The 20,754-nt window shown below is 45.4% G+C and overlaps 1 protein-coding gene and 1 long non-coding RNA gene across 3 annotated transcripts in view; one reads left to right on the top strand and one right to left on the bottom strand.

Moving 5' to 3' along the window:
* The first annotated feature begins 1,781 nt into the window (after window positions 1-1,781).
* On the top strand, window positions 1,782-10,828 carry LOC148127449 (uncharacterized). The gene is made up of 3 exons (XR_015742414.1): window positions 1,782-1,849; window positions 8,021-8,093; window positions 10,694-10,828. It is a non-coding gene; the product is annotated as an uncharacterized LOC148127449 (long non-coding RNA).
* Window positions 10,829-11,485: 657 nt separating this feature from the next.
* Window positions 11,486-20,754, bottom strand: part of ZBTB7C (zinc finger and BTB domain containing 7C) — a 110,542-nt gene continuing 101,273 nt past the window's right edge. The window contains exons 3-4 of one of the 2 annotated variants that reach the window (XM_026714838.2): window positions 14,194-14,852; window positions 11,486-12,651 (exon numbers count right to left, since the gene is read on the bottom strand). In XM_026714838.2, coding sequence (XP_026570623.2) covers window positions 14,222-14,852 — 631 coding nt within the window. In that variant the 3' untranslated portion in view covers window positions 11,486-12,651; window positions 14,194-14,221. Of the gene's footprint in view, window positions 12,652-14,189; window positions 14,853-20,754 lie in introns of both variants that reach the window. The other variant, XM_087927527.1, reaches the window with a different exon arrangement.

Genomic DNA, 20,754 nt, shown 5'->3' with positions numbered 1-20,754 from the left:
TCAGGATACATCCCTTTTAGTCAATATGGAAAAATGCAGCTAGTCCTCGGCTTACCGACCAAAATCAAGCCCAGCATTTCTGTTTCCTAAGTGAGACAGTTGTTAAGTGAGTTTTGCCCCGTTTTACGAGCTTTCGTTGCACCGTTGTTAAGTGAATCACTGCAGTTTCATTTTTCAGTAAAATGGAGTATATAGGAAGTCCTCACCTTATGACAACAATTGAGCCCAAAGTTTCCATGGTTAAGCGAGACAATTGTTAAGTGACTGTTGCCCCATTTTACAACATTTCTTGCCACCGTTGCTAAATGAATCACCACAGGTTCTTAAGTTACTAACATGGTTGTTAAATGAATCTTGTCAGAAGGTCACAAGAAGAGATCACCCGACCCTGCAGCACTACAACCGTCATAAGTACAAGTCAGTTGCCAAGCGTTCAAATTTTGATCACATGACCACGGGCGGGGGAGGGTGGGGGGGGGCGCGGAATGGACATTGAAACCTAGAATCCTAAGTCCCTTTTTCGGATTCCATCATAATTTTGAATGGTTGCTAAGTAACCAATCATAACTCGGAAACTCTGTATACATCTGAACAAGTAAAAAGGACAGACTAGGTTTTCAGAACAGAAAGGCATATTCTTAAGATTCTTAAGTTACTAACACGATTGTTAAATGAATCAGGCTTCCCCATTGATCTTGTTTGTCAGAAGGTCGCAAGAGGAGCTCACGTGACCACGCAGCACAGCAACCGTCATAACTATGAGTCAGTTGACAAGTGTTCAGATTTTAATCACATGACTGCAGGGGGTGGAATGGACATTGAAACCTGGAATCCTAAGTCCCTTTTTCGGGTTCTGTCATAACTTTGAATGCTTGCTAAGTAACCAATCATAAGTCGAGAACTCTGTATATGTGAACCAGTAAAAACAAACCAACCAGGTTTTCAGAACAGAAAGGTTACACATCCAGAAAGGCATATTTCTCTTCCTTATCGGGTGGCTGGGGAATTCTGGGAGTTGAAGTCCAGAGTTTGAAGTTGTCGAAGTTGGACACCCTTAGTTTACTGCCTGTATATTCATGGTTTCTAAACCAAGTTTACAAGCACGTGGGGGAATACTCTTGTGCGTCTCCCCTCTGATGTATGAGGCAGACATGGACGTCAGAAAAGCAAGCCAACATTGACCCCCGTCTTCCTGCCTCATGAAATTTAGGCTAGGAAAACTCCAACTTTAGAAAGGCTGCGAGGGCCTTTTTTCTGGATGCCAGACGAATATGGGATATTTGAACTGGGGCAGGTAAGGTAACCCATGTGGCTGTTGATACCGACTCTGAGGGCTGGACAAATAAACTTAAATTGCAATTGGGGTAATCTTCGACTTAAACCACAACTGGGACCGGAATTTTCACTGCGAGGTGATGTAGTCGCAAAGTAAGACATCACATGACTGCATCGCTTAGTGACTGCAATTCTGGCACGCCCATCTGCAGTCATAACTCCAGACACACAGGTCCACGAAGCAGATGGGAGCTCCAGGTAAGGAGCAATGGGGTGTTACAGGAGGCTGGATGGCTTTCCTTATTGGCTGGCTGGGGAATTCTGGGAGTTGAAGTCCACGGGTCTTAAAGTTGTCAAAGTTGGACACCCTTGGTTTAGTGCCTGTATTTTTACGGTTTCTAAATCATGTTTACAAGCATATGGGCAGGGGTGGGATTCTACCGGTTCGTAGCGGTTTGGGCAAACCGGTAGTTCCAGCGATCATTTGGCCCCGCCCACCCACCCGTGTTCTCTTCCTGTGCTTTATTTCCTTGTTGTTGAGCACAGCTGATTCCCGCCAGGGCTGCAGCGGAAGGTAAGCATTATAGCTAAAAATTGTCTTTTCCAAATGCTGTGCGTGCATGAAGTGCCCGTTTGGTGCTGGCATGTGTGTTTGGTGCATGCGCGCTCCCCAAATTGGTTGTGGTCTCATTCCTGGCTTAGGCTGCAGGGTACGTACAACTCCTAGGCTCTGCTGCAAGTCGAGGACTACCTCAGGAGTGGGCTTCAAAATTTTTTAGCAATGGGTTCTCTGCCTGGTTGCAGGGTGGGTGTGGCCATGGTGGGCGTGGCCTAGTTGGCCTCCTGCACCACTGGGGGAGCATATTTGCCCTCCCTGAGCTCCAGAGGCTTTCCTTGAACCTCTAGGAGGGCAAAAATGGCCTCCCCGGGCTCCGGAGCAGAGATGGTATTCAGCAGGTTCTGACCAGTTCTGGAGAACCGGTAGCGGAAATTTTGAGTAGTTCGGATAATCGGCAAATCCCACCTCTGACTGGCCCTGCCCCCATCTATCCTCTGCCTCCCGAGTCCCAGCTGATCGGCTGGGTCTTCTTTGGTTGCCCTGCACAGGAGAATGGAGCTGGAAAGCAGGTTAGTGGGGTGGGGAGCAGAGGTGGTATTCAGCAGGTTCTGATCAGTTCTGGAGAACCGGTAGAGGAAATTTTAAGTTGTTCGGAGAACTGGCAAATGCCACCTCTGACTGGCCCCACCCCCATCTATTCTCTGCCTCCTGAGTCCCAGCTGATCGGGTGGGTCTCCTTTGGTTGCCCTGCACAGGAAAACGAAGCTGGAAAGCAGGTTAGCGAGGTGGGGAGGGAATGGAGATTTTGCAATATCCTTCCCCCGCCGTGCCCACCAAGCCACGTCCACAGAACTGGTAGTAAAAAAAATTGAATCCCACCACTGTTCCCAGGTATTTGGTGCTTCCTTGGTGTGATGGCAGCAGGAGGAGAGGGAGGGGTCCCTCTTTGGGTGAAGTTTTCAGGAACTTCTTTGACTCATGTTTCTAGTCCTTTGAAATAACACAGCTTCAAATTCTCCATGAGGAGAATTTAATCTAAGAACCCATTCAAACTAGCCAAGGACATAGATGTCAACTTTAACAACTTGCATGCCTCATGAGAGTGTAAAAACGACACCTCCTGAATAGGAGAATGAGCATTAACAAGGTCACGCTAGGAATATTATGGGATGCTATGAAATGTTACTTGCTACATGGGCAGCATGAGCCACAAGTCAAATGACGTTGCATACCTCCAAACCCAGTTTGAGGTGGACTGTGGATAACATAATTTTCCACCTTTCTACCTTACATTTTCCTTCTCTTTGGGGTGAGGTGCAATCTCCTCGCGTGTACAGGAAGTCCTCGGTTTACCGAGCACAATCGTGCACAAAATTTGTGTCACTAAGTGAGAAACAGTGAGTTGTATCCCATGTTATGACTCTTCTCGCCCTCTTAGTGTGGCGACACTGTGTGAGTCACTGCAGTTCTTAAATTAGCGACATGGTTGCTAAGTGAATCTGTTTTCCCCATTGCCTGTCAGAAGATTGCAATTGTGGACACAGCAACCGTCATAAATGTGAGTCAGTTGTCAAACATCCAAATGTAATTCACTTGCCCATGGGGATGCTACAACTGTCGTAAGTGTGGAAAATGGCCAGAAGTCACTCTTTCAGTGCCGTTGTAACTTTGATCGCTCACTAAATGGACTGTCATGCCCTTGTTGGAGTCTGATTCTGAGGGGGAGATTGAGCAGCTGACAGGGAGTGGGAGTGTGGCTCCAGTGGCTGTGGAAGACACGGGGGAAGGGCAGAGTCTGGCTGGGCATTCAGAGGAAGACCCAGGCCACCCCCTCTTCATCCTAGGACACACAGGGAGGAACGGAGAAGGGAGCAACATGGCTTACGGGAGAGGAAAGGGCCCTGATCCCCTTCATGGGCTGCAGCTGGAAGAACAGGATATAAGTGGGGTGTTTGCTGGAAGCAAAACGTACATTATCTTGGTCGAGGCTTATCTGGGTTTTGGCATCCTCCCAACTGTGGGTGCTGCATTCTCCTTTGAAAATCTGCAATTTATCATCCTGGCCTGCTGTGTGGTTTGTGTTGGTTTTTTAAATTTCTAATTATTTCTACTTTGGTTTCGGACTGCATTTCTGCACTTCGTAGACTGTTTTTTGAGGAGTTTGATATCCAGCCGAGGATAACTGGACATTGGGGGCCAAGTTGGAGGTATTAAAGGGAATTTATTCTACTTTTGTGACTTTGTTATTTTTTTTTGTCACGCATGAACTGTCATCACATGAACTGTGGAGGACATACACTCATTCACTTAGTGACCTTTCGAGGTTACAACGGCATTGAAAAAAGTGACTTATAACCAGTTTTCACCCTTACGACCGTTGTACCATTCCCAAGGTCACATGTTCAAAATTCAGGCACTTGGCAACTGGCTTGTACTTATGATGGTTTCACTGCCCACAGGAGCCTGTGGACACCATTGGCAACTTTCCCAGCTACCTTCTGACAATCAGATTCCATTAATGACCACACAATTCACTAAACAGCTGCAGTGATTCGTTTATCAGCCGTGGCAAAAAAAAAAAAAGGTCGTAAAATTCGGGCAAAAGTCACTAAACCAACTGTCTCACTTTGCAACAGCAATTTGGGCTTAGTTGTGGTCGTAATTCGAGGACTACCTGTATTCTTTCCTCAGCCTCCCAGAGCCGTCCAGCCTCCTGTAACACCCCTTTGCTCCTTACCTGGAACTCCCATCTGCCTCGTGGACCTGTGTGTCTGGAGTTATGACCGCAGACAGGCATGCCAGAATTGCAGTCACTAAGCGATGCAGTCATGTGACATTTTATTTTGTGACCACATCACTTAACGGTGAAAATTCTGGTCCCAGTTGTGGTTTTAAGTCGAAGATTACCCCAATTGCAATTTAAGTTTATTTGTCCAGCCCTCAGAGTCGGTATCAGCAGCCACATGGGTTACCTTACCTGCCCCAATTCAAATATCCCATATTCGTCTGGCATCCAGAAAAAAGGCCTCCGGAGCCTTTCTAAAGTTGGAGTTTTCCTAGCCTAAATTTCTCAATGTTGGCTTGCTTTTCTGACGTCCATGTCTGCCTCATACATCAGAGGGAAGACGCACAAGAGTATTCCCCCGCGTGCTTGTAAACTTGGCTTAGAAACCATGAAAATACAGACATTAAACCAAGGGTGTCTAACTTCGACAACTTCAAACTCTGGACTTCAACTCCCAGAATTCCCCAGCCATCCGATAAGAAAGAGAAATATGCCTTTCTGGATGTGTAACCTTTCTGTTCTGAAAACCTGGTTGGTTTGTTTTTACTGGTTCACATATACAGACTTATGATTGGTTACTTAGCAAGCATTCAAAGTTATGACAGAACCCGAAAAAAGGGACTTAGAATTCCAGGGTTCAATATCCATTCCATCCCTTGCAGTCATGTGATCAAAATCTGAACGCTTGTCAACTGACTCGTAGTTATGCCGGTTGCAGTGCCGCGGGGTCATGTGAGCTCCTCTTGCGACCTTCTGACAAACAAGATCAATGGGGAAGCCTGATTCATTTTACAACCGTGTTAGTAACTTAAGAATCTGCAATGATTCATTTAGCAACGGTGGCAAGAAAAGCTGTAAAATGGAGGCAACACTCAAACTTAACAATTGTCTTGCTTAGCAACAGAAATGTTGAGACTCAGTTGTGGTCATAAGGTGAGGACTACCTGTATACTCTATTTTATTGAAAGTTGAAACAGGCCAAGGCTTAAAAATTATAACGGGTTTAGGCAGGGGTGGGCTTCAAAAAATTTAGCAACCAGTTCTCTGCCTGGTTGCTGGGTGGCCGTAGCTATGGTGGACGTGGCCTAGTCTGGGGGTCAGCAATCCGTGGCTCTGGAGCTGCATGTGGCTCTTTGGGCCCTCTGCTGTGGCTCCCTGTTGGGTGATCCCACCGCTGGCTGGCCCCGCCCCTCACCCTCCCCTCCCAGTCACTCCTCGACTGGCCTGATAAAACACAAAGAACAGAAATGAGGGAGGGAGGAAGAGAGAGACCCATTTCCCACAGAAAACACCGGGATCCACAAAACCTGGGTAGGCGTGGTGATGATCATGTGACTGGATGGGAGTGGCATTGAGTTGGCCACGCCTACCCAGGTTTTGAGACTCCCGGTGTTTTCTTTTCGGCGGGAAATGGGTCCAAATGGCTCTTTGAGTGTTTAAGGTTGACGGTCCCTGGCCTGGTCAGCCTCCTGCACCATAGTGTGTGGGGAGGTGTTTTCACCTTCCCTGGGCTCCCGAGGCTTTCCTTGAGCCTCCAGGGGGGCTGTTTCCCCCCATCCCAGACTCTGGAGGCCTCGTTTTTCGCCCTCCCCCAGCCTCTGTGTGGGCCCTGCATTTACCCGGGATCCAAAACGGGCTGTGCAGAGACTCCTGGGAGGGGCTGGGTGGGGTGGTCAGCCAGTCATTGCAACTACCAGTTCGGTGAACCAGATGTAAAATTAACATCCGGTTCAACTGAACCAGTGTGAACCCTTAGCAGCCCACACTTGGGTTTAGGCTTATAATGGCACGCAGATCTCTGGACAATTTATGCATACTTCATTTTATGTCCATACACCTATTTCATTTTATGTCCTTAATTCTGCTACTGTCTTCTTACACAACGCCAGCCTCTTTCCTGGTCATTTTGTGCCAGACATGCAAATAATTTTCTTCTAATTTAAATGAGCATTTTTTTTTCTTTACTCCCCAAAATAATTGTTTGATCTTTTCAGATGATTGACAACATGGGTGGTCCTCAACTTAAGACTATAATTGACCCCAAAATTTCTGTTGGTAAGCAAAACATGAGTTAAGTGAGTTCTGTCCCTTTTTACGACTTTTCTTGCCACCGTTGCTAAATGAATCGCTGCAGCTGTTAACTTAGTAACATGGTTGTTAAGTGGATCTGGTTTCCCCCATTGACTCTTGCTTGTCAGGAGGTTGCAAAAGGGGATCACGTAACCCCAGGATCCTGAAACCGTCATAAATATGAGTCAGTTGCCAAGTATTTGAATTTTGATTATGTGACCATGGGGATGCTGCAATGGTCGTAATGGTCAACATAAATCACATTTTTCAGTGCTGTTGTAACTTCAAATAGTGACTAAACAAACTGTTGTAAAACGAGGACTATCTGTATTCAAATGAACACATTTTTTAATAGTACTGCAAGAGAAAACTCCAGTATTTTAGATGCCGGATTCTGATTGCATCCCTTTCCTTGTTTTTGCTTATGGGTACCAACAGTAGAGCTCAGGTGTGCCCATGTCATGCCCCTGTTGGAGACCGATTCTGAGGGAGAGGAGGACTAGCCGACAGGGAGTGGAAGTGGGGCTCCGGAAGTTGGGGAAGGGCAGAGGCTGGCTGGCAGTCAGGGGAAGACCCAGGCCCATCCTCTCTCCATCCTAGAGCACACAGGGAGGAGAGGATAAGGGAGAAACATGAATGGTGTGGTCTACGGGGGAGGAATGGGCCTTGATCCTCTTCATGGGCTGCAGCTGTGAGAACTGCTTAAAAGGACGAACATGCATATGGGCCAGTGCTGGAAACAAAGTGTGGAAATATCTCTCGTCTGTCCTTCCTCTCTGAGTTTGGTGTCCTTCCCAGTGTGTGTTCCGATATCTGTGGACATCTTCAAGCCCTTCTCTTGCCTAGTTCCCTTAATTGCTTCAGTGTGGTTTGTGTTGTTTTTACTCTTATAATTTATAGGCATTTTTAGTTTAAACGACATTTCCTCCTTTTTGTATCTGCTTGTGGGGGAGTTTTTTGTCTCCAGTCAAGGATATTTGGAGCTTTGAAGCAAAGTGAAGGAATAAAAAGGACTTCACCTGTTTTTGTATCCCACCTTAGGTCATCACAGGCCATTTCAAGTATTATATGTAGAAATTACATGAGTTACACCTGTAGAAATGAAGAACAGAAGGGAAGCCATACTTATCCAATATTTGAACTATGCAATGATTATTGGACAATTATATATCTAATAAACATGTACTGTGTTATAACTTGTTATGTTCTAAAATAAATGTCAGGCTTTTGGGTAGAACATTGGTGTGTACTTTTTGGCATAAGGATATGCGTAGGAGATACTAGGTTATCCTGACCTGAAAGGAACTGGTTAATGATTTATTGTATTACAGATGGTCATAACAGGACCATAACAGGGAGAAGAATCCATGAGAACGAGGGTAGTTTCCAAGAACAAGGAAACAGGTATTACGCTACAATAATATGGGTGTTGCGTAGGGAGATATGTAGCTTGGATAGATTATGAACCCAGGAAAGGGACAGAGACTGTATATTTGAACCTGTATATAAAACCCAACCTTCCTGGGAACCATCTGCCATGAACAGAATTCCCTTTTTCAAAAGCTTAATAATAAAGCTCTTGTTCACATGTCTCCAGTTGTTTTTTGATTATTATCACATCAAGAAATATCTGAAGTAAATTCATGTTGTTGAACATAGCTGGTAATTTGACCCATTTTCTGCATTTACACAACGCACTGAGTCATAAGCTAGTCAAGCTGTCACCAAGTGTGATCTAACACATGCTCTACTGAGGTTGCAAACTCTGTGCAGGACTGGTTAACAAGAACATTTCTGTACAGTTGGTGGGAGTGACTTCTGAGTAAGCACGCTCATAATTAAGCACCACCAAGCTAGATGCAAAATGTGAATTGAAGGCATTAATGAGAATTCTGGAACCAAACAGTTCGACTCTCTTAAATTGCAACCTTGACATTCAGATAGGCCCAGATAGGTCGGGGATACACAACCTGTGGGCTGCGGCCTACTATTAGGTCCGCAGCCTATTTGTAACTGGGCTGAGTAAGTGGCTGGCTGGGGCGCCCGCACGGGCCTACTCAAGCTCACAGGCCCCGCTGGCATGAATGTTGTGAGGGGCTCGCGGCCTCAGTCATGCAAGCAACATGCCTGCACCCACTACAAAGACCATCTCCCCTTCCCCTACCCCCCACTTGGGACCCACAACCCCCAAAAGTTGGGGAACTCTGCCCTATATAATTTAGGGCTGTGAGATCTGAGCTGAAAAATTTGGATGGCCCACCAATGGCAGTAAAGCGATACAGAAGAGAACAACTTTGGTAGTAATCCAGATTTTAAGCCAGATGAAATAGCCTTAAACAAAGACAAAGAAAAGTTGCTAAACCTGAAATGAATAAATTGTGACAATATGAATTTGGTAAATACAGGTAGTCCTTGAATTACAAAAATTCATTTAGTGACTGTTCAGTTACAACAGCATTGAAAAAAGTGAGCTTTTCACACTTATGACTGTTGTTGGGCAGTGGTGGGATTCAATTTTTTTTTACTACCGGTTCTGTGGGCGTGGCTAAGTGGGCATCGCTTGGAGGGCCCACCCCACTAACCTGCTTTCCAGCTCCATTCTCCCATCCAGGGCAACCAAAGAAGACCCAGCCAATCAGTTGGGACTCGGGAGGTGGAGAATAGATGGGGGTGGGGCCAGTCAAAGGCGGGATTTGTCGATTCTCCAAACTACTCAAAATTTCTACTATTCAGAACCTGCTGAATATCACCTCAGTTGTTAGGGCATCTCCACGTCACATGATCAAAATTAGGACACTTTGCAACTGACTCCTATTTATGACGGTTGCAGTGTCCCAGGATCATGTAATCCCCTGTTGTGACATTCGGACAAGCAAAATCAACAGGGAAGCCAAATTCACTTAAACAACGGGTGAATTGGTTATAATTTAATAACTGCAGTGATTCACTTCCCAACTCATAAAATCTTCATAAAATGGGGCATAACTCATTTAACAAACGTTTCGCTTTTAGCAACAAAAATTTTGGGCTCCCTTGTGGTCGTAACTCAAGGACTACCTGCCCATTTTCTTTAGTGGAGTCCTTGGTGCTCTCTGAGATTGGCTGTTTGCCTGAAAACGTCTCATTGCCTGATTAGGTAATATCATCAGTGCTGGTGACTGTGGGATTTGGTATATATACCCTAAATTTATATATTTCTATCTTATCAGAATAGAAACTGGTAAGCAAATAGCACCCCTTACTAGCACTGATGATGTTACCCAGTTGGTAATGAAACGTCTGCAAGAAAACCAACAAGCTCAGAGAGTACCAAGGACCCCACAGTCTTCCTCCTCCTCCTCCCCACAGACCCTCCTCCCTTCTAACAGTGATGATGTCATCTAGTTTTGGTAATGACACATCTGCAAGGAGATCACCAGGAGCCCCACAGTGGTTGTCCTTCTCCCCCTCCTCCATAAACCCTACTTCCATCTAGCACTGATGATGTTACCTAGTTAGAGTAATGAAACATCTGTAAGAAAACAAGCTGGGAAGCTAGACTCCATTTCCTTTAGCATTTGGAGAAGGCAGAAGCACAAAGAAGAATCCATCTTAATCTGTGGCACATGGTCATCCAAGGACAAACCCACATCCCACACAAGAGCATTGCTTGATGAGATTTAAATTGCTTGTATTTATTAATTGTTATGCTCAGCAGCAACTCAATACTGCCTAGATTATAATTTGGTTCTCATTGTGTGTATCCCTATTTTCCCCAGTTTCACCATATCCTGTTCTTTCAATAAAGCCTTCCGATCTAAACACACGGTCTGTTTTATTGGAGGATAGGTTGGGTTTAGCGGCATGTCGAGATGCACACAGACTAACGTATAGTGAGGACAGAACACCCATTTTGCATCATCATGTGACTGACCCAATTTTGGGCAGTCTGGGGAATTCTGGGAATTGAAGTCCAATGGCCAAGGTTGGAAAACTCTCCTCTAACCCACTGTTTCTAATTCCAGGTCCAAGAGATCACTGCTTTGGTGAGGACTCCATGAACCCAAGTGAAAGATTGGCTAAGCGGAAGAATTTGCACGTGTCTTCCTAACCAGAGGACACAGAAATATGCAATGAAAATATGAATGGAGCCGGAGCAGAACTTTGAAGGATCTGGAGACTAGAAGCCATGGGAAAATTCACCAATGCTTCGTCCCAGGAGAAACCAACCTAGAGACAGGGCAATTCAGAAAGGTCTGCAACAACTTGCCGTAGCCAACTTGCCTCAACCCACTCACTACGGGGTAACTTGCTGCGGAACAAGAATTACACTAATATCAAAGAAATGGTGGAACAGAATAATTAAAGCAAGGATTCCAAAGGAGGGACGAAATAAAGTATGAACAAAAAAATATTTTTTTTAAAAAAAATATTTTAAATAATTAAATGGAATTGTTAAATTGTCACACAGTGAGTTGTTCCGTGGCAAGTTGGCCATGGCAAATTTTCTCGGAATTTTCTCGTGGCAAGTTGGCCACGGCAAATTTTCTCGTGGCAAGTTGGCCACAGCAAATTTTCTCGTGGCAAGTTGGCCACGGCAAATTTTCACGTGGCACGTTGGCCACGGCAAATTTTCTCGTGGCAAGTTGGCAAGTTTTCTTGTGGCAAATTGCCCACGGCAAGTTTTCTCGTGGCAAGTTGGCTGCAGCGAGTTGGTTGAACCCTTGAATCTTTCTCTCCCACCTCCCAACAGCTGTAACAACCTGTCCCCAGAGATTTGGCCTGGTTGCCATATATTAAAGACCAAGAAACTGCTAGAGCATTAATAAAAGTCTGTAATGGTCTTTTCACCAGGAAAACAAAACAAAACATGAATCCATCCAGGAACCAGTTAACCGATAAACCAAGAGAAGATAACCCAGGGGCAATCAACCTTAACTTTTTAACTACAAGGACCACAATCAACCCCCACTGTTCCTCTGACCATGGAAAAAAAGATCAGGCAAGGAAGTCCAAGGGAAAAGCTTTCCTCCAACCCATTGTATAGGTCCTTCAGAATGGCCAACGGAAGGGCCCAGATCTGCTTAAGTGCATGGGATTAAATTTGGAACATGGACGGCACCCTTTCACACATCACTTTGTGTAGGTGTCCAGTTAAGGTGGTCCTTAGTGCATCACCTTAGAAAGCGGGAATGTGAGAGGCAAGTGTACTTCACAACTTGGCTGCTCACAACAACGTTTATCTTCCCCAGCTTTGACTAACAAGCATACCAAACATCCTGCGGACAGCCAATAATTTAATAAAATCAGTTAATACTGCTCAATAAATACATAAAGCGTATTTACTTGCCATTTAGGAAACACAAAATCTAGAACTTCGGGCCAAGTTAAGGATGATTGTCCCTTGATTATCTAAGGCAGATCTGTCTGGTGGTCTTGTTTTTTTTTTTTTTACTTTTTCTTTACGTAAAGCAATCACATAAAAATAGTTATAAATAGAAAAAATTTCAAAGGATTTCCCACCCTTGCTACCGCATCCTTCCCCCATTCCATTGTTCAGGAAATGTAACCGAAAAGGGGGAAAAAAGCAAGAGGGATTTTGTTTGTTTGTTGCATCCAGTTCTTGTGGATTTTACAGTCTTCAGAATCTTTGGATATTTTACAAGGACTCCGGGTTGGATAACCAGCCCGAAAAAAAGGAGAAAAAAGAAAAGTCAAAATCCAAAACAACACCCTCCCTCCCCAAAACAATTAAGATGTAAAACAGTTCACTTGGAAAGATAATAAACCAAGAACATTGAAGTCTGCTGATGGAAATTCCGTTTTTCTTCCCTGCGTTTGTTGGAGCAAAGAAGAGGTGTCTTTGGAGGTGTTTTGAAAAAAAGTTCCTACGGGAGCTTAATTTTCAAGACAGTCCTTTTATAAAGGGAAAATACGTCCTTCCTTCTTGACTGGGAACCAATGCAGTCCTGGAGAACGGGGTCTGTAGGTACAGAAAAGAAAAACAAATACTCTTTAATAGTATTTCCTCCCATTTGTCTCTGTTAGCTGTATTTCTACACCGCTCGTTTCCGAAGGCTCTGAGCAGCTAACGTTCAAAAAGATCACAAAGAACCCGTCCATCAGATTAAATCCACCCTAAAAATTCAATTAAAAATCTCAAGGGATTAAAGTGTGCCTAAGCACTGCACCCCCAACCTTTTAGAGTATGCTCGCCACTTGGTCTGGATGGAAAAGTTGCGTCTTGCGTGCCTGTTCTTATGAACGCAGGAAGGAAGGGGGTAGACTGGAACGCCATAGGGAGGTGGGGTCCCCTAACATGGAGCCAGCAGCCTGGTCCTCCAAAGTAGCACTTTATAAAGTAGCACTTTATAAAGCTTTAGGAATAGTAAAACCTTAGTATTGGTGAAAACCTTGGTATTATTAACTAACTAGCTCTACACCCGTGCTCCGCTACAAAACTACGTGACCGGGCTTAGTTTTTGGGAGAGGAAAATAAGGGAGAAAAAATTCTGCCCTCTGCCTACCAGCATCCATCGGTATTCACCTGGCTAGCGTCCTGTCAGTGTGTGAGAGTTGAGGGCTGTTTGGAAACCGAAACAGTATTTGCTGTGTGAGCAAGGAGACAGCAAGGAGCCTGGGCGTGGCTTAGCTCAACTGTTCTGCCCTAAAGCTGGTGGCTGCTGTGAAACTGAAACTCCGCTCCTCTGCTTGTGTTTTGCATTTGGAACAGATTTCTTTTCAGGTGGGGAGGGGGAGTAGAACTCCTTAGCATCAGAGCATGTTAATAATAATAATACAGGAAATACTAACGCTCTGATGGTCATTTTGAAAAATCCTCTTAGTGAGCACCTAGAAGCCAAGAGGAACGTACGTGCCGAATTTCAAGCTTGTAGGCTTTACAGTTCTGGAGATTTTGTGATGATGCATGAGTGGCTTTTCGCTTTTATTTATATATATAGTTATATGGAAGGGAAGAGATTCGAACAAGGACAACTTTAAGACCTGTGGCCTTCGACTCCCAGAATTCCCCAGCCAGCCATGTTGGGCACCTAGGTAGTTGGAAACTACCGAGAACCAGTGTAATTCCCAAAATTGGGGTGTGTGTGTATGGCTTGGAGCAGAGGCCTCCAACCTTGGCAACTTTAAGCCTAGTGGACTTCAACTCCCAGAATTCTGGGAGTTAAAGTCCATCAGCTTAAAGTTGCCAAGGTTGGAGACCCCTGGCTTAGAGCAAGGCTGGCGAGGGAATCCTGGGAGCCGAAGCCCACACGTCTTGAAGATACCAAGGTTGGACACCTCTTGGATTAGAAGATCATCTCCAACTCCTTCTAGTCAATAGCAACACCTGTTTCCCTCATCTGAGGGGGATGTCTTCCCCCATTTCCTAGCAGAATTGTACTTGTACCCCAAACTCTTGTACCCCAAACCCATTCACAGTAGTCTGGGCAAGTTGCGTTCTATAACTTAAAAGCTGGGATATTTTTCCCCCTCAACTTTTCCTAGCAAAGAAAGCGTTACCTACCCAACCCATCCCTCGAAGAGAAGGCAACTCAGTTGCTAGATTCAGAGAGAGAGGCCAAGGGGTTGAGGGCGGCCAGTCCATTGAACCCCGAGCCCCAGGGATCCGGGAGGGAGAAATACGGCCGCGCCGAGAGGCCCTCGCCGTGGCTCAGGGCAAAGGCAAAGAGGCCTCCGTTCCGATCCAGGTCCAGGTGTGTCCGCCCAAAGAGCTTCATCTGGGTCTCCTCCAACTGGTTCTCCAGTTCCTGCAGGTTCAAGCCATTCTTGGCCGCTTCCATGAAGGGGCTGGGGCCCGGGAGGCACAGCCCGGGGCCGCCCAAGTGGCCGCTCATGTCTTCCAATGCTGGGGGCACCAGGAAGCTCTTGTCGTCCGGTTGTCCGGTCGGGGCGAAGAGCAAGCTGGCCGTTCTCCAGGGTGCCGACTTGCGTCCTCTTCGGGGCCGGGAGATCCGGCAGCTCTGGCGCTTGATGTGGCGGTGCAGGTGATCCGAGCGGGTGAAGCTCTTGTAGCAGAACTTGCACTGGTAGGGACGGATCCCGGTGTGGATCCGCATGTGGTTCTTCAGGTCGTAGTTGTGGACGAAGCGGGCGCTGCAGTGGATGCAGAGGTACGGCCTTTCCCCTGTGTGCTTCCGCATGTGGATCTTCAGCTTGTCTTGCCTGGCCAAAGGAGAAACAAGGGTTAACTAGGGAGGGGATCGCCCAAGCACAGAGTTGAAAGGTCACCGGGATGAGACAAGGAAGGGGCAAACTCCCTCCTGAAGTCCTCATGGACACAGGAAAAGTGTTGAATTTATATTTTACCAACAAAGAAATTGTCAAGGTGATAATTTAAAAGCTGACCAGCTGATTCCACGAAAGGAATCAGTCAGCAGGATTTTTGGCTGTTATCCCTTTAAGAGCCTGTGTAATAAGAGGAGGGCTTGCTGGAGTGTTTGTTCGTTCATCAAGTTTCTTCCCTGCTGACTGTAATTGCAGTTTGTTTAGATCAAGAGTCTTCAAACCTGGCAAGTTTTAAGATTTGTGGACTTCAACTCCCAGAATTCCTGAGCTATTCTGGGATTCTGGGAGTTGAAGCCCACAAGTCTTAAAGCTGTCCAGTTTGAAGGCCCCTGGTTTAAATGCTGCTTGTAGCACATATATGTATAGTATTCCTATATTCCCATTGTAGATAAAAATCATTATTTGATACGAGCCACTGTTGGCTGTACTTGCTCCTGGGTTGACCCATGGGATAGATCTGTGTACACTCTGACAGAAATAAAGGTAAAATAGAAATCCAACACAAAAATAAGTTTGCCCCGAAAGTGACTGCCTGCGAGGCCTCCTGGACTGGGGCTGAAAGTGGAAGCAGTATGCTCCGTCCCATATTTGGGTAGGCCACATTGCCCTGACAGACTGGAAAAACCTGGAAAAAACACACATGACAGTGATTTTTCAGGCCCCAAAACAGAAGGCCTTGCCTTCTGCTAGAGCAGGGATGTCAAACTCAATTTTATTGAGGGCCGCATCAGGGTTGTGTTTCACCTTGGGGGGCTGGGGTCGGCTTGGCCAGCTTGACGTCATTTGTGTGTTGGCACCAGTGGCGGCCTGAGTGTTCTGCCAGTGAAAACGGGAGTCCCGAGTTCCGCTCTTGGCTGCAATGGCCTCCTGCAACCCTCTGCCAGCAAAAATGGAGCTCGGGAAAAGCTCCATTTTCACTGACAGAGGCACTGAGGGCTGGCCCTTCGCTGTTTCCAGGGTGGTCCTGCAGGCTCGATCTCAGCACCCCATAGGCCAAATCTTGCCCATGGGCCTTGAGTTTGATACCCTGTGCTAGATTGTTTTTCTATGGGTGGTCTCCCATCCAGATAATAATAATAATTATAATCATAATAATCTCTAATGATCTAAGTGCTAGAGCCCACTGTAACTACATAGCCAAAAAGGTATTAAGAGTTGTTAACCTAATCCTACGTAGCTTTTTCTCCGGTAATATCACACTACTAACTAGAGCATACAAAACATTTGCTAGACCAATACTTGAATACAGCTCATCAGTCTGGAACCCACATTTCGTATCTGATATTAGCACAGTTGAGAAAGTCCAGAAATATTTCACAAGAAGAGTTCTCCACTCCTCCACTCCTCGTTGCAGAATACCTTATGCCACCAGACTTGAAATTCTAGACCTAGACAACCTAGAACTATGCTGCCTTCAGTCCAATCTTAGTATAGTATATAAAATCATACATTGCAATGTCCTACCTGTCAATGAATACTTTAGCATCAACCATAACAATACAAGAGCACACAATAGATACAAACTCAAGGTTAACCACACCAAACTCAATTGCAGGAAATACGACTTCAGCAACAGAGTGGTCAATGTCCGGAATACTCTACCTGACTCTGTGGTTTCTTCCCCAAACCCCAAAACTTTAACCTTAGACTGTCTACTATTGACCTCACCCCTTTCCTAAGAGGTCTGTTGGAGGCGTGCATAAGCGCACCAACATGCCCATCGTCCCTGTCCTATTGTTTCTTTTTTATTTTTCTTATACGTATCCATTTCATGTATTCATAACTATGTTTATACTTATACCTGTTATCTTATGATCGCTTGGCAAAATAAATAAATAAATAAAAATTAAAAAAAATCAAAATAAAATAAAATAAAATAAAATAAATAAAAAAAATAAATAATAGCCCAGCCCAATTCTGCTTCTCGAGGGCAGCATTCCCTGACTTACGTCCACAACAGAGCCTGAAATTTCTGTTGGTAAGTGAGACAGTTGTTAAAAGTGAGCTTTGCCCCACTTTACAACTTATCTGGCCTTGGTTGTTAAAAGAACCCCTGAGGTTGTTAAGGGAGTAACAGAACTGTTAAGTGAACCTGGCTTCCCCATGGACTCGGCTTGTCAGAAGGCCACAAAAGGGAACCTCGTGATCTTGGGACACCGCAACCATCATAATCATGAGTCAGTTGCCAAGAGTCTGAATTTTGATCACGTGACCTTGGGGACGCTTCATGTGTGAAAAATGGTCAAAGGTCCCCTTTTTTCAGGGCCACTGTAACTTTGAACAGTCACTAAATGAACTGTTGTAAGTCAAGGACTACCTGTATTGATACCTACCTGAGATTAGGGAAGGGGCTGATCACTCTCGTTGACCCAAGATAGTAATAGCTTCCCAGTGCTTTTACAGCCCTCTCTAAGAGGTTTACAGAGTCAGCCTACTGCCCCCCAACAATCTGGGTCCTCATTTTAGCCACCTCAGCAGGAAAGAAGGCTGAGTCAACCCTGAGCCAGTGAGAATCGAATTGCCGAACGGCAGTCAGCAAAAGTAGCCTGCAGTACCGCATTCTAACCACTGCGCCACCACAGCTCATAAAATTATCTTTCCTCTCTACACAACGTTTCTCAACCTTTGGCCGCTTTCAGACATGTGGACTTCAACTCCTAGAATTCTCCAGCCAGCCATACTGTCTAGGGAATTCTGGGAGTTGAAGTCGACCAATTTTAAAATAGAATTCTTTATTGGCCAAGTGTGGTTGGACACACAAGGAATTTGTCTTGTGCAAATACTCTCAGTATACATAAAAGAAAAGGTACCTTCGTCAAGAATGATAAGGTACAACGCTTAATGATAGTCATAGGGTACAATAAGCAATCAAATCATACAACAGGCGAGATTCTTAAGAAAGGAAATCTCCTTTGACCCGAGCTTAACTGCTAACATTTCCTGGACACGTCTATGTAGTCATCTGGCTTACCAATGCCTTCTTGCTAAATTTCCTTTTTCTAAAAAGAATTTTCAGCCTGGCCAACATCCTTCGCCTCCTTAGTCCTAGGTTGCTTCTCTTCTTGGTTAGTTTCCATCTGTTGTTTCTCATCCTGCCCTCAGGTGCTTTGGAGAATAGCTTGACTCCCTCTTCTTTGGGGCAGCCCCTGAATATGGCAGTTGCCCACTGCCCAAATTTTGATCATGTGACCATGGGGAGGCTGCAGTAATCCAAAGTACGAGGACCAGTCGTAAGTCACCTTTTTCAGCACTATTGTAACTTCAAACGGACACTAAACGAATTGAAGACTATATCCCACTTTTCTTAATGAGTTGGAATAGGCGACAAGGGGGCATTGGTGCTCTCTCAGAGCTCGCTTGTTTTCTTGCAGATGTTTCATTACCAAACTAGGTAACCTCATCAGTGCTAATTTAGGAGGTGGTGATGTTACTTAGTTTGGGTAGTGAAACGTCTGCAAGAAAACCACCAAGCTCAGAGAGCACCAAGGACCCTTCATGTCAACCCTGAGCTACGAATATTCTCCTTTGATAATAGATGCAGGAGGGAAATCATCCTTGCTTTTCTCTAAGATGGAATCCATAGTGCAAACAGCTGGTTGGATGTCTCAAAGGTGGTTTTTCAGGAGGCAGCTGGTCTTGTTTCTTGAAAGTCCAGTTGCCTCCTTAAAAAGCACCTTTGGGGGAAACATGACCTGAGAATTCCTCCATTCCATGGGGAACCAGGCTAGCTCCCATGTCTAAATCCTGCTTAAGCTGTTTCTCAGGTATTCACAGGAACACAATGCACAAAAGGAAGTCTCTTCCAGGGCAAACACTCAGCTATCCTGGAAATGCTGCCTTCCAGAGAGGCTGGACTTCAACTCCCATCATCCCCTGGCTAGTCTAGTGAAGAGAAGGACCAGGGGAGACAGACCAGAGCAGTCTTCCAATATTTGAGGGGCTGCCACAGAGAGGAGCGAGGAGTCAAGCTATTTTCCAAGGCCAAACAAGGAATAAAGGATGGAAACTGATCAAATAGAGATTCAACCTAGAAATAAGGAGAAATTTTCTGACAGGGAAAGCAATCAACCCATGGAACAGAAGTTGTGGGTGCATCATCACTTGAGGCTTTCAAGAAGAGACTGGACTGCCATCTGTCAGAAATGGTGTAGGGTCTCCCGCTTGGGCGGGGGGGGAGGAGGGGTTGGACTAAATGACCTACAAGGTCCCTTCCAACTCTGTTAATCTGTATCTGTATCTACCAAACAGGCTGAGAACTGAAGCAGCAGGGAGTGCCCGTGGCCAGCAGATGGCAGCACAAGCCCACATTGTGCAAGGAGTCGGGGTCCCAAAGCAGAACACTAAGAAGTTGGTTCTTGGCTTCACTGGATGCTATCACAACAACCCAGGAAGTCAGACCAAGACTTTTGATCTTGCCTTTCAATTCATATATAACCATGTGGATTTGGGTAACTCACTAAAAGCTAAATTCTCCTCCAGTCTGGATCCAGGAGCTGGCTTTAAGGATTTGTCAAAAGTTTTAGCCAGTTTTATGTACTCCACTCCTCTGCTCGCAATAATACCTTATGCTACCAGGGTTGAAATTTTGGACCTGGACAACCTAGAACTACGCCGCCTACGGTCTGATCTAAGCTTAGTACACAAAATTGTCTGCTATCTGACAACGACTACTTCAGCTTCAACCGCAATAACACAAGGGGCAAACATTAGATACAACTCAAAGGAAATCGCTCCAAACTCGATTGCAGAAAATACGACTTCAGCAACGGAGTGGTCAATGCCTGGAACTCACTACCTGACTCTCTTGTTACATCCTCAAACCCCCAAAAACTTTAACCTTAAACTGTCTACCATGAGCCTCCTCACCCCATTCCTAAGAGGTCCGTAAAGGGGGCGTGCATAAGCACACCAGCGTGCCTACCATCCCTGTATGGCACTGGAAAAAAAGAGACCTATGACCATTTTTCACACTTATGACCACTGCAGCATCCCCATGGTCATGTGATTTATAGTCGGATGCTTGACAACTGGCTCATATTTATGACGGTTGCAATGTCCTGGGGTCACGTGAGCCCCTTTTGCAACCTTCTGACAAGCAAAGTCAATCGGATTCGCTTAACAACCGTGTTACTAATTTAACAATTGCGATGATTCACTTAACAAATGCGGCAAGAAAAGTTGCTAAATGGAGCAAAACTCAATAAATTTCTCACTCACTTAGCAACATAAATTTTGGCCTCAATTGTGGTCATAAGTTGAAGACTATCTGTATCTGTGTCATCCATCCATCACCCACCCATCGATCCATCATCCACCCATCTGGCCATCATCAATCTGTCACTACCCATCCATCCATCATTCATCCACCCACCTGTCCATCATTCATCCATCTGTCTATCTTCCATCCATCTATCCATCATCCATCCAACCATCCTCCATCCATCCATCCATCCATCCATCCATCCATCATCTATCCATCTATCATCCATTCGTTCACCATCCATCCATCCAACCATCCTCCCTCCATCCATCCATCCTCATCCATCTGTCATCTATCCATCATCTATCCATCTATCATTCATTCGTCCACCATCCATCCATCCATCTGTCTATCATCCATCCATCCATCATCTATCCGTCTATCATCCATTCGTTTACCATCCATCCATCCATCATCCATCTATCATCCATCATCCACCCGTCTGTCATCCATCCATCATCTATCCATCTATCATCCATTTGTCCACCATCCATCCATCCATCATCCATCCATCCATCC

Source organism: Pseudonaja textilis, chromosome 2 (assembly GCF_049901715.1).
Source record: "Pseudonaja textilis isolate UNSWEBS1 chromosome 2, rPseTex1.2, whole genome shotgun sequence".
Taxonomy (NCBI): Eukaryota; Metazoa; Chordata; class Lepidosauria; order Squamata; family Elapidae; genus Pseudonaja; species Pseudonaja textilis.
This window is presented reverse-complemented; position numbering and strand designations above follow the sequence as displayed.